Source organism: Myxine glutinosa, chromosome 12 (assembly GCF_964187855.1).
Source record: "Myxine glutinosa chromosome 12, kmMyxGlut1.1, whole genome shotgun sequence".
In the NCBI taxonomy this organism is placed as follows: domain Eukaryota; kingdom Metazoa; phylum Chordata; class Myxini; order Myxiniformes; family Myxinidae; genus Myxine; species Myxine glutinosa.
The window spans coordinates 29,709,795-29,723,406 of NC_136272.1; the positions used below are offsets into that span (position 1 = coordinate 29,709,795).

At 33.0% G+C, this 13,612-nt stretch overlaps 1 protein-coding gene across 8 annotated transcripts in view; it reads left to right on the forward strand.

Annotated features, from left to right (window-relative positions):
• LOC137438026 (synaptoporin-like) overlaps nucleotides 1-13,612 on the forward strand; it is an 83,911-nt gene that overhangs the window by 21,879 nt on the left and 48,420 nt on the right. Inside the window, exon 1 of one of the 8 annotated variants that reach the window (XM_078766654.1) lies at nucleotides 11,192-11,413. The exons of 5 other annotated variants lie outside the window; for them this stretch is intronic. In XM_078766654.1, the coding sequence (XP_078622780.1) occupies nucleotides 11,390-11,413 (24 nt within the window). In that variant the 5' untranslated portion in view covers nucleotides 11,192-11,389. Of the gene's footprint in view, nucleotides 1-11,191; nucleotides 11,414-13,612 lie in introns of those variants that run through there. 2 more of the 8 variants (XM_078766652.1, XM_068132889.2) reach the window with 2 other exon arrangements.

Sequence of the window (13,612 nt, forward strand, 5' to 3'; positions counted from 1 at the left end):
ATTTATACCGGAGGATATTTGGATAACATTATCACTGTAAAACGTCCCGTTATTTTCAATCTTTTTTTAAGAGAAACCCAATAGCTCTCTAAACGAATTTTCAATCGTGAAATCATCTTTATAATTATTTTTAAGTTTAATAGTTGATTTTGAAGTGTGTTTTTGAATATCTATTACAATATTTTTTGGTTCATCACCTTTTTCTTTCATAAGGCGAGAGACTTCTGAAGATATTTGAGAAATCTCATAAGCTCCAGGTGAAACGGTTATAGTTTTATATCCACTTCCTGGATTATAACTAAACTTGTTGTTTTTCTCTGTGATATTAAAAAGGGTATTGTAAGTTTCCATTGACAACAAAGATGCCTCATATGAGGTAAGGGGGTCAAGTTGTAGTGGGTAAGGGAATGAAGCTGTGTAATCGCTCGTTGTGAAATTAAAACTAAGAATTGTGCTTCTCATCTTATTTAATATCTAATAAAATATCTTTGTATTGACATTTATTAATTATTTTCATGTTCATCAACTGATCTAAAATGGCTGAGGATTCATTAAAACAATTGTTGTTTCCAGCCTTCTTACTACCTAACAACAATAATAGCCTATTAACTAATTGTGATGGGTCATTTGGAAGAAAACTAACACCCGAACCAAGCTTACTTAAAGCATCAATAATATGTTTCTCCTTCTCATTCTTCTTACTTTTACCAGCAACAGAAACTCCATAATCAAGTGCATTTAGCAACTCAATGTATACCCTATCTTCCTCTCTTTCCATATCAAGTGGTTCCTCAAAATATTTTGAACCGCTGAATCCGGGGTTTGTTAGAAGAAACATTAAACTTGGAGTTAATTTAACATTTGGTTGAGTAGAACTCAAGAACATCAATTCATCATTAAATATCAATACCTTTTCTTCCACAAGATGAAATACTGCTGGTTCTTCTGTTGGAATGAGACCTGCTCTGGTTTTTGAACCCGCTGAATATTCATTGTTTTGAAGAGCTTCCACAACATAATTAGGTGGTTGATTTACCTCCTCAAGTTTCCGAAATAATTCTTCATCATCATATTGTAATTTTCCAAGTTCTTGTTTTGTTATCTGACTAAAATCTTTGAGCATTTGAAGTTTTTTCGGAGTAAATTCTACCGTGGGAACTGTAGGGTGTTGAGTTTTTAAAAGCGGTTTAAAAAATTTCTCTTGTTTTCTTTCAAAGGCTTCTTCACCAGTTAGTTTCTGTCTCTGTTTCTTCTTTATCTCTTCCTGTTGCTTTACAACTTTTGAAACCAACTCTTGATGTTCCTTAAACTTTGTTGCTCTTTCTTCGGCATTCATTTAGTATTGAAAAATATCATTTAATGAATTGTAAAGGTCAATGGGAAAATTTTCCTTTTCTTCATCATTATAGTAAATGTGTTGAAATAAATCTTTTTCTTTAAATATTTCATCAAATTCTTTATTGGTATTAATACGAGTTGTTATTTCTTCTTCACTAATACTTGTATCTCTGCTTTTCATACGTTTGCGTTGTGTCTCCTCATCGATATCAAAACCGAATGATAAAATCTTAACTCCATCACCACACAATTGTTTAATAATTTGTCTCATTCCTTCAGGATTAGTTTCTAAAATCCCAAGACCATTAGATTTTACTTTATTTAACTCACTCTTACAATGTGAATATTTTGTAGAACCAAGAGAGACCTCCTCAAATATTTGACCTTCGTTCCTCAATCGCATATGTTCCTCCATTGAAATGTAGTAATAATCTTTCCCTTCTACTTCTCCTGGTCGCTTTGCTCTGGTTGTAGTACTCACAAAACGAATCATAGGGTGTTTTTAAAAAAAACTTACAATCTTTTCATTTTTACTATTCAAGAGTTTAGATTTATGAAAGTTCTTTCCAGAAGCAGATTTACCCACAAGGTTAATAATAATTGTTGTCATTTATATATGTAATTATGTTTAAAATAAAAATACATCCTTTAATATCTCATCTTGTTTCACAACAATATATTTATATTTTCCAATCGTGTTTCATATAATTTTCAAATTCTTTTTTACTACATAACGTAGAGCAATTATCTCTCCAAAAATTATTTACATCTATTGAATTTAACTTAAATAAAATAAAAGTATTAGCATTGTTTCTTATTGAGCGTCGAGGGAGTTGAAAATATGACTGACTAAGATAAATACAATTACAAGAAGAATGTCTCCCTCTTGTATAGTAGCTATCCATTACTGTTTGGTTTCTCTCATTAACACAATCATCAAAGATGACGAGGTTCTTTTTTGATTTATCTAAATCTTGAGGTGAAGGTATATCATCCGTATTATCACTGAGAATACAAGTTATGGGTTTTGGTTTCGATTTTGATTTCTGTGTATCACAAAATAATTGTATTATATCTTCAATATTATAATCATTTAGTTTGTTTTGAAGTTTAAATAAACCGATAATGTCTTCCTTTTTAAGACCTGCATTAAAACCCTGTGAGAGTAGTTGATACTCGGGTTGAAAACTAGACTTTGTAAAAATTATTAAATTATCATAATCTAAAAAATTAGGACCAAGGAGCATCTTTAAAAGTAAACAGGTTTTTCCACATCTGCTTGAACCAACTATTAGACATTTCAATGAATTTGGAATGTTTTTATGGTTATTAAATTTTATCTTATTTTCCCAAACGGGTAAAAAATCATTCATTTATATATTTGGAAAACAAGTCATCTAACTTTTTTTGAGCTATTTTAGAAACTCTATATTTTATCCTGAGTTCGGGTTTAATTTCAAAATAATTCATTATTTTATTTATATAGTATCTTGTATTAACATTTCCATTAAAATTATTTTGAATAATAAATATCATTAAACCCTTATACATTTCCTCAATACAAATAGTCTCTTCCCTTGAAAGAAATGGTGTATTATCATCACAATACTTAACATTCATCTCTCTTATTAATCTTGTAAAGTAATTCATTTTTGGTTCTAATTTAAAAGAGTTATATATATATTTTTATTTTTTTATTATCATTAATTAAAATTAAATCACAGAAAATACATTGTTTATATGAACCCTCATTATTAAGCCCTATTCTATCACAAGCCGGACAATTCTCTAATTTCTCATATGGAGAGTCTGGAAATTCTAAATATCCTTCAGAACTTATCATATTTATATGGTAAATTTTTACTTAAACTAAACGCAAGTTTATTCATTAATAAATACAATGTTTCAAAGCACAAAAGACAAATTTCAATCAATCTCTACTTCGGTGAAAGATATAGAAAAATATGTCAAAGATGTTAAATTGAACAAAGATAAATATGGGAATTTTTGGGTAAAACCAGTTATGGAAAATAACATGAGCCCCTCTATTTCATTTAAAGGAAGAGCTCTAACTATACCTGGAAAGACATCCATTAAAGTAAATCTAACAAAAGTTTCTCCTCTACTCCTGGCAATTTATTCAAAGCTTGAAAAAGTGATTGACCACGATACTTTGAAAAAGAATGATAAGACCATCAACAATACTCGTGGAGAAATTTGTATATACTTTAATAATCCAAAGGGTGTAGATCTAAGTAAAATGAATGATGTTAATATTTCTGGTGAAATGTCATTTCGTTCTATGATAGTTAGAGATTATTTAAAGATAACTTTTGATATTAAAAATGTAGAGATTGAATCCGTTAATGAAAGAAAGTATATTGGTATAGATGGAAAGGTTTTTTCTGCTAATTAAATATGAGTCATTACAGCAGTGAAGATTTTACTATTTCATTGAACTCGGACGATAGTGATGATAGTATTTCATTGAACTCGGACGATGGTGATGATAGTATTTCATTGAACACAGATGATAGTTATGATACTAATAGTTTGTGCTCAAATGATAGTTATGAGAGTAGCTTTATTGATGACTCTGAGTATGATTCTGAGTATTCATGTGATAGTTATGACTTAGATGATTCTGAGTGAAAAAGTGTTTTAGTTTAAGCACAGCGATATATATAAAACGGAGCTGTAAAGCTCAAAAGTGTTTTATTTTAAGCACAGCGATATATATAAAACGGAGCTGTAAAGCTCAAAAGTGTTTTATTTTAAGCACAGTGATATATATAAAACACCACGTTTTCTCACGCTATAAATATGGTTTATTGTGATACTTGCGAGAAGGAAGTAAAATATTATAAACAACATATTCTCACCGCAAAACATACATACAACATTCTTAACAAACTTTCCCCTCTTCCACCTAAAACAAAACATTGTAAGGTCTGTAAAACAACCATCCTCAAGAAGGGGTTTAAAGCCCATCTTAAAACTAACAAACACTTGTCAAAATTGTTTACTATTAAAAACTCTGATGGTGCATTCAAAGGACATATTAAAATAAGAGTCTTTAACTTCAAACCTCCTGAACCAGAGTCTATAGTTGATGCTGTAGAAATAGTTAAACCTGCTGTTCAAACGTTGATTGAAAAAACACTAAAAGAAATGAAACCACTTAAATTTTATATGGGAGTAAAATTAGAAATGACAAAGGACGAAGGAGTTATAGATACACCATACATGAGAACTGAGCCACACTTTATATCTTCATATCAAGATTTTAAAACATCAGGAGTCTATGATGAACTTATTAAACAAGAGCAAGATGTGGATAATTCAATCGTAGGAAGTGGATTCAATATAGGAAATTTTTTTTACATAGACATTCATATTCTTAAATCAGATCCTCTAAAAGCTTCTTCTTACATTGATTTACCCAGTGTTATCAAAAATAGAAAAGCAGTTATCAATATCAAAAATAAAGACAATAAATGTTTTCTCTGGTCTATTCTAGCACACTTACATCCTCCACATTTTCATGATGAAAGAGTATCTCATTATAAAAAATATGAGAATACATTAAATACGAAAGATCTAAAGTTTCCGATGACTTTAAATGATATTCCTAAATTTGAAAAGTTGAATAATTTATCAGTTAATGTTTATGGTCTAACAGAAACAAACAACATTCAGGTTTTAAAGCTTTCTGACAATTGTAAACAAACTCATATTAATCTTCTATATTTTAATTCAGACGAAAATTCACATTATACATACATCAAAGATATTACAAAATTAATAAAACCACAAGTATGTAAAAGAACAAATAAAATATATATTTGTATGCGTTGTCTTAACTTCTTCCATACACAAGAAAGATTAGATAAACATTCAAATTATTGTGGTGAACATAAATCAACGGTAATCAACATGCCTAAAAAAGACTCAAAGATCACATTCAAAGATGAAAAGAAAACAATAAAACATCCATTTGTTATATATGCTGATTTTGAAAGTATTTTAGAAAAAATTGATACTGCTTCTCCAGATCCAAAAGAATCATACACAAATAAATATCAAAAACATACTCCTTGTGGTTTTTGTTATTATATCAAATCATCCGTTGGTGATAAATATAACAAGTTAGAGATGTATAGAGGCTCAAATACCCCAGAGGAGTTTGTGAAACGACTAGAAAAAGACTGTGTTCGATTAACCAAGATAATGAGAGAAACCAATAAACCAATGTCCTCAACAAGTAAAGAAAAAAGGGAATTTATAAAAAACAATGTCTGTCATATTTGTGAGGAGAAAATTGGTAAAGGTCTAAAGGTTAGAGACCATTGTCATCTCACTGGTAAATATAGAGGTCCGGCTCATCAAAGTTGTAATATTAATTATCAACTCCCCTCTTTCATTCCTGTCTTTCTTCATAACAATGCTCATTATGATACACATCTATTTATCAAGGAACTCTCAAAGACTTCTGGAAGTATCTCAGCAATTCCAAACACGGATCAGAAATACATTTCATTCACAAAAACAATTCACACATCTCCTATTACTCATATCAGATTTCTTGATACATTTAAATTCATGGCAAGTCCATTGGCTAACTTGGTTCAAAATCTAAAAGAGTTTCCATGTCTTTCAGAGTATTTTTTAGATAAAGATTTTCTAACACAAAAGGGAATTTACCCCTATGACTATATGGACTCATTTGAGAGATTCAATGAAACACAACTTCCTTTAAAAGAAAATTTATATAACAAATTAAATAATAGTCATATATCTGATAAAGATTATGTACACGCACAAAATGTTTGGAAAAAATATAACATTAAGAATCTTGGTGAGTATCACGATTTGTACCTCAAAACTGATGTGCTTTTGTTGGCTGATGTGTTTGAGGCTTTCAGAACAATCTGTCATTCTGGATATGGATTGGATCCTGCTCACTATTACACTGCTCCTGGATTGGCTTGGAGCGCGATGTTAAAAATGACAAAACAAGCTTTGGATTTGATAACCGATGTTGATATGCTTTTGATGATTGAAAAGGCAAAGAGAGGAGGAATTTCACAAGTCTGTTCAAAGAGATATGCTAAAGCAAATAACAAGTACATTCCAAATTATGATCCATCGGTAGAGAGCTCCTACTTGATGTATTATGATGCGAACAACCTGTATGGCTGGGCAATGTCTCAGGCTCTTCCTTATGGAAAACTTAGATGGGTAAAGGAAAAAGATTACAAAAAGGTTTTACAAGATGTATGTATCTCTACACAAAAAGAATTGGATGATTCAAAGGTTGGTTATTATTTTGAGGTCGATTTGAAATATCCAGAGGAACTTCATAACCTACACAAAGATCTCCCATTTGCTTGTGAAAAGGAAAGTCCAAAGAAGGAGTGGTTAAGTGATTATCAACAATCATTTAATATAGGTGAATCAACAGAAAAATTACTTACTACATTATATAACAAGAAAAATTATGTTCTACACCAAATAAATTTGCGACAATATTTATCAAAAGGTCTAAGAGTAGAGAAGATCCATAGGGTTCTAAAGTTCAATCAAAGTCATTGGTTGAAGGGGTACATTGATTTTAATACACAAAGAAGAACAGAGTCAAAAACAGATTTTGAGAAAGACTTTTATAAATTGATGAATAATGCGGTCTTTGGTAAGACCATGGAAAATGTGAGAAAAAGACAAAATATCAGACTATCAACATCTTGGAAACAAGCATCAAAATTAATTAATAGACCGAGTTTTACTAGAGCTGAGGTCTTTACTGAGAACTTTTGTGCGATCCATTTGATTAAAGAGAGTATTGAAATGGACAAACCTATTTATATTGGAACATCAATTCTTGATTTATCAAAGTCATTAATGTATGATTACTTTTATAATAACTTGAGGAAGAAATATCAAAATGATGTTCATCTACTTTATATGGATACAGATAGTTTTATTTTGCAAATTAATACTGATGATGTTTATTCAGACATGAAAAAGGACATTAATATCTATGACACTAGTAATTACAGTCCAGAGAGTGAGTTGTTCTCTTCTAAAAATAAAAAGGTGATTGGAAAGTTTAAGGATGAATTAGGAGGAAATGTCATGAGTGAATTTGTGGGATTGAGGTCTAAGGCTTATGCTTATAAATACATTGTGAATAACGTTGAAAAAACTGATAAGAAGTTAAAAGGCATAAAGAAAAATGTCATTAAAGAAACAATAAACTTTAAGGATTATTATAACTGTTTAACAACAAAGAAAGAAGAGTTTAGAAAGATTAATGGAATAAGAAGTTATAAACATAAATTATATTCAGAAGAGGTGAATAAGAAAGCATTGGGGGCTTTTGATGATAAGAGGTTTATTTTAGAAAATGGAATTGATAGTCTCCCTTATGGTTATATAAGTATATAAGTGATAAGTTAAAAAGGGGGTTAGGGATTTTAACGGGCTACCGCCGCCTTTTTACTATTATATAAATGATAGAACCAAGTACCAACCAGACTAAAGAGTGGAGGTGTAATCAACCTTGGTATATAAATGGTGAACATAACGAATGTGAAAAATATCAAATAGGTATAATTGAAAAGACAACTGGTAAAAAAATTTACAAAACAAATAAGAGAATTAATTTAAATACCGGTGAATTGGGTAAAAAAGATGGAAATATTTTTGAGTGGACGGAAAACTTTGATGGTTGCCAGGAAAATATATACTTTAATTTTAAAATGGTATGTGGCACTGGAGGCGCTCAAACAAGAACATTGAGGGAGGTTTACCATTTTATCTTAGCTCAGTTAAAATATCTTAATAAAGAACCAAACTCAAACATCTTTTTTGTTAATATATTAGATGGTGAAGGGAGTGGCAAGAGAGTTAAATTATTTCCCACGCATAAACAAATATTTGTAGGGTCGTTGTTTGAGTGGGTCAAAGATGATTCACCAGATGATATTAAGAGTAAAAGGTTAAAAGGTCCATAAGGTCAGAAGGATCACAGGTTCACACAGAAGGACCATTGTTTAAGTGGTCTAATGAATAAGGATAACATGTCAAAAGGTTAGAAGGTTCGTAAAGAACAGGGTGAGAGAAATAGAGGTGTTTAGGGGCAATGAGGGAGGGGAAAAATTAACATGTAAGTCAATGGGAAAATGAGAGTGTCCCAGAAGCAACATATATACACTACTGACCTGTAGGAATATTTGTGGGACAGAGCCCAGAGAGAGCTGGGGGGGGGGGGGGCAAGGCCAGAGAGGAGTCGGTAGAAGACGGAAAGACCACCAACCTGCCTGCGGTGGGTGAGTGAGAGGCCCTTGGAGTTAGCTTCATCGCGGGAGATTCCAATGATTCTGAATGCTTTGGTTTCAACAGCGTGAAGGCGAGCTAGGTGTGAGGCAGGAGCACCAGCCCAGAGGGGAGAGCAGTACTCCATTGAGCTGCGGATAAAAGCCTTGTATGTGGTGAGGAGCTCAGGTGTGCCAAGGAAGGACTTCGCACAACGGAGGATGCCCAGTCGGCGACTGGCTTTGGAGGCCAGATTTGAAATGTGGTTTTCCCAGGAAAGATCATGGCAGATAGTGAGACCCAAAAGCTTGAGTGACAGAACTTCTTGGAGAGGATTATTCAGAAGGTGGATGGGAGGGTTGTCCATTCGGTCTTTTCGGAGAGACATCGTAAGAGTGTGAGATTTGTCAGGATTAAAAGACATGTTCCACTTGTTTGCCCAGTCTGTGATTTTGTCCAGGTCTGCAGAGAGTGAGGAGGCTGCAGACTGCTGATCTGAGGGATAAAGAATGGAGCGACAGAGAGTAGAGTCATCAGCAAAGAGATAGAGAGGATTTTCAAGAGAGTCAGAGAGATCATTGATGAAGACCAGAAAAAGCACAGGGGGTGAAGGTTGGGCGTTGACCATTGGTGACACCAGGTTCGCAGAGGGGCGTTGACCATTGGTGACACCAGGTTCGCAGGGGGCGTTGACCATTGGTGACACCAGGTTCGCAGGGGGGCATTGACCATTGGTGACACCAGGTTCGCAGGGGGCGTTGAACATTGATGAGGCCAGGTTCGCAGGGGGGCATTGACCATTGGTGTAAATTGGTGACGCTCTCCGTGACTTTGTCACGTGTCTCGTCTGAGAAGACGTTAAAGATCCCACGGTGTGTTTCACAAAGTCCACCATTGTTTGGCGAACTCCAAATCGAATTACATAATATGCCTCTTGGAAAGGCAATGGCAAACCACCTAGTGTAATTTTTTCAATGAGAGCATGAGAGCACTTCGGTAGCATCTCTGCATGAGACCACGCACGCTCCATCATCAAATTACTCTGAAGTACCTGCGTGATGTGTTTGTCTTGTGCTGTGAAAGTTTGTGGACTTGGGCTTGTGTTGGAGTGCGGGGATGGCTTATTATACACGTTAAAAATAATTACCACTTGGGTTTGTTCGGTCTGAAGAAGGAAACGACCCTGAGAAGGGAAAACAACCTGTGGACACTTGAAATCCCGGAAAGGATGGTTTTTAGCTCACCTGGAACAAAGTTCAGGGATCTAAGGGGGTCTACCGGGGGGTCAAAGTGGATCCAGGTTTGACCCCCAAAATAGGTATTTGCTTTTTTCTCTGAAACTACAAACACAATTTGATGAAACTTTATCACAACCTTCACCCCCAGTGCGGTACCAAAGTTTGTTCACAGCATTTAAAAGAAACCTGCTCCTTTGGGGATCAACAGGGGGGTTTCCCCCAAAAATAGGTATTTGCTTTCTTCTCTGAAACTACAAACACAATTTGATGAAACTTTATCACAACTTTCACCCCCAGTGCGGTACCAATGTTTGTGAACAGCATTTTAAAAAAACCTGCTCCTTTGGGGGACTATAGGGGGGGGGGGGGTTCCCCCCAAAATAGGTATTTGCTTTCTTCTCTGAAACTACAAACACAATTTAATGAAACTTTATCACAACCTTCACCCCCAGTGCGGTACCAAAGTTTGTTCACAGCATTTTTTAAAAACCTGCTCCTTTGGGGGTCTAGAGGGGGGGTTTCCCCCCAAAATAGGTATTTGCTTTCTTCTCTGAAATTACAAACACAATTTTGATGAAACTTTATCACAACCTTCACCTGCAGTGCGGTACTAATGTTTGTGAACAGCATTTTTAAAAAACCTGCTCCTTTGGGGGACTATAGGAGGGGTTTCCCCCCAAAATAGGTATTTGCTTTCTTCTCTGAAATTACAAACACAATTTTGATGAAACTTTATGACAACCTTTACCTGCAGTGCGGTACCAAAGTTTGTTCACAGCATTAAAAAAAAAATCTGCTCCTTTGGGGGGTTTACAGGGGGGTTGTCCCCCAAAATAGGTATTTGCTTTCTTCTCAGAAACGACACGCAATTTCGATGAAACTTCACCACAACCTTAATCACCCATGATGTATCAATGTTTGTTCAAGACATTAGAAAATTTTTGGGTCAGGGAGGTATATGGGGTTGGGGTAGAGGGGTTTGCACCCCAAAATAGGTATTTTTTTGTTTGTTTAAAGTCTTATGATTATGTTAGTATGATTTACATGCTGCCCTGTCTTCTAGCAAACGCTGAAATTGGTTTAAAATACACTTAGTCGGTGCAGCAGACTGTTTATTCTACCAGGTGAGCGCCAGGGGTATTGCCCCTATGTTTTCAACCTGGTGTGACAAACACCGTGTTCGTGTCCGTAGGCAGGCAGGAGAAGGATCCGATTCATACCTAAATGCAGGAGGAAGAAGATGGGTACCGGAGATATTGATTGGTGGGTGTTTGGGGGGGCGGGGCGAGGGAGGGCGTGGCGTCGATCAGCGCGCAACGGACACAGCGTTATAAGCAGAAGAAGAAGACGAAAGAGAAAAATCGAGATGAGGAAAGACGGAACAGACGATTCATAAAAGAGAAAACAATTAGCGTATAGAGAGAAAAAGAAAAGAAGGAAAGGAAAGGAAGAGGAGGCAGAGGGAGATGTGAGGAGGACAGGTCGCTCCCTTCCCGATGTGTATGGTTATTTTCGCTCCGGTAAGCTCGCTTCCATTATTCACACATCTCAGTTCTCTCTTTTTACCTCAGATTCATAACTACGCCATTGCAGGAGAAGCGGTACACCAGCTTTGGCGGTTCCTTTATTAGTTTATTTAAATCTCTCAACAGGTGTCTAACCGGTTGGGTTTGACTTTGAGCTCTGTCATGGTCGTGAAATGCGATCAGTGTGGTTATTTTATCCGTGAGGTTAAGTCCATCGAACTCTTGAATGATTGAAAAACCCGCGATGCGCATGAAGCGGCATACCAATCGTGGTTACACACACACACGGGCACAGGTAATCTGCAGGTACAGGTCGGTTTGTCTATCTTCAGCGTTTTTTCTCTGGTCTCGGACTGCATTCTGTAAGTGTAACACCCCCACCCTCATTTCCTCATTTCTGCGTTTAATTGGCAAATATAAACAGTTATTTACTCAAATGAAGGATCGTATTGCATGTTTATCCGTGGGGGCAACAAAGCGGTGATTTTAGCGCCTTCATCATGCGGATGTCATGGCAACGGCAGCAGGATGAGGGCAGTCGGGTACCATGGGGGATTTTGGTGAAGACTTGATCTGATTTGGACTTCAGTTCACGTTCGTGCATCGGAGAAAGGCTCGTGGAGAGATAATGTTGTTCAAAATGTCCAATTGTTCCATTCAACCACACCTATACCGCAATACAGGATGATATGCCGTGAATGTAAAGCAATCCTTCGATCGTTCGTTTAGATATACAGGTAGAGATAGGTTGGGGAGGGGGAGGCGTTCAGACTTGCTTTTTTTTTTTTCATTCACATGTAAAGAAACATCTGCTCGGAAATGAATCGATTAGATTTTATTCATTGATAGTTAATATAAGATATAGATATATAATATACAGATATATAACATAATATACACATATATAATATACAGATATATAATATACAGATATATAATAAAATATACAGATATATAATATAATATACAGATATATAATATAATATACACATATATAACATAATATACACATATATAACATACAGATATATAATATACAGATATATAATATACAGATATATAATATACAGATATATAATATACAGATATATAATAAAATATACAGATATATAATATAATATACAGATATATAACATAATATACACATATATAACATACAGATATATAAAATACAGATATATAATATACAGATATATAATATACACATATATAATATACAGATATATAATAAAATATACAGATATATAATATAATATACAGATATATAACATAATATACACATATATAACATACAGATATATAAAATACAGATATATAATATACAGATATATAATAAAATATACAGATATATAATATACAGATATATAATATACAGATATATAATATACAGATATATAATATACAGATATATAATAAAATATACAGATATATAATATAATATACAGATATATAACATAATATACACATATATAACATACAGATATATAATATACAGATATATAATATACAGATATATAATATACAGATATATAATAAAATATACAGATATATAATATACAGATATATAATATACAGATATATAATATACAGATATATAACATAATATACACATATATAATATACAGATATATAATATACAGATAGATAATATACAGATATATAATATAATATACAGGTATATAACATAATATACACATATATAATATACAGATATATAATATAATATACAGATATATAATACAACATATAGATATATAATATAACATACAGATATATAATATAACATACAGATATATAATATACAGATTATATAACATACAGATATATAATATACAGATATATAATATACAGATGTATAATAAAATATACAGATATATAATATAATATACAGATATATGATATAATATACAGGTATATGATATAATATACAGATACATAATATAATATACAGATATATAATATAATTTATAGATATATAATATGCAGATATATAATATACAGATATATATAATATACAGATATATAATATACAGGTATATAATATACAGATATATAATATAATATACAGATATATAATATACAGATATATAATATAATTTATAGATATATAATATGCAGATATATAATATACAGATATATATATAATATACAGATATATAATATACAGATATATAATAAAATATACAGATATAT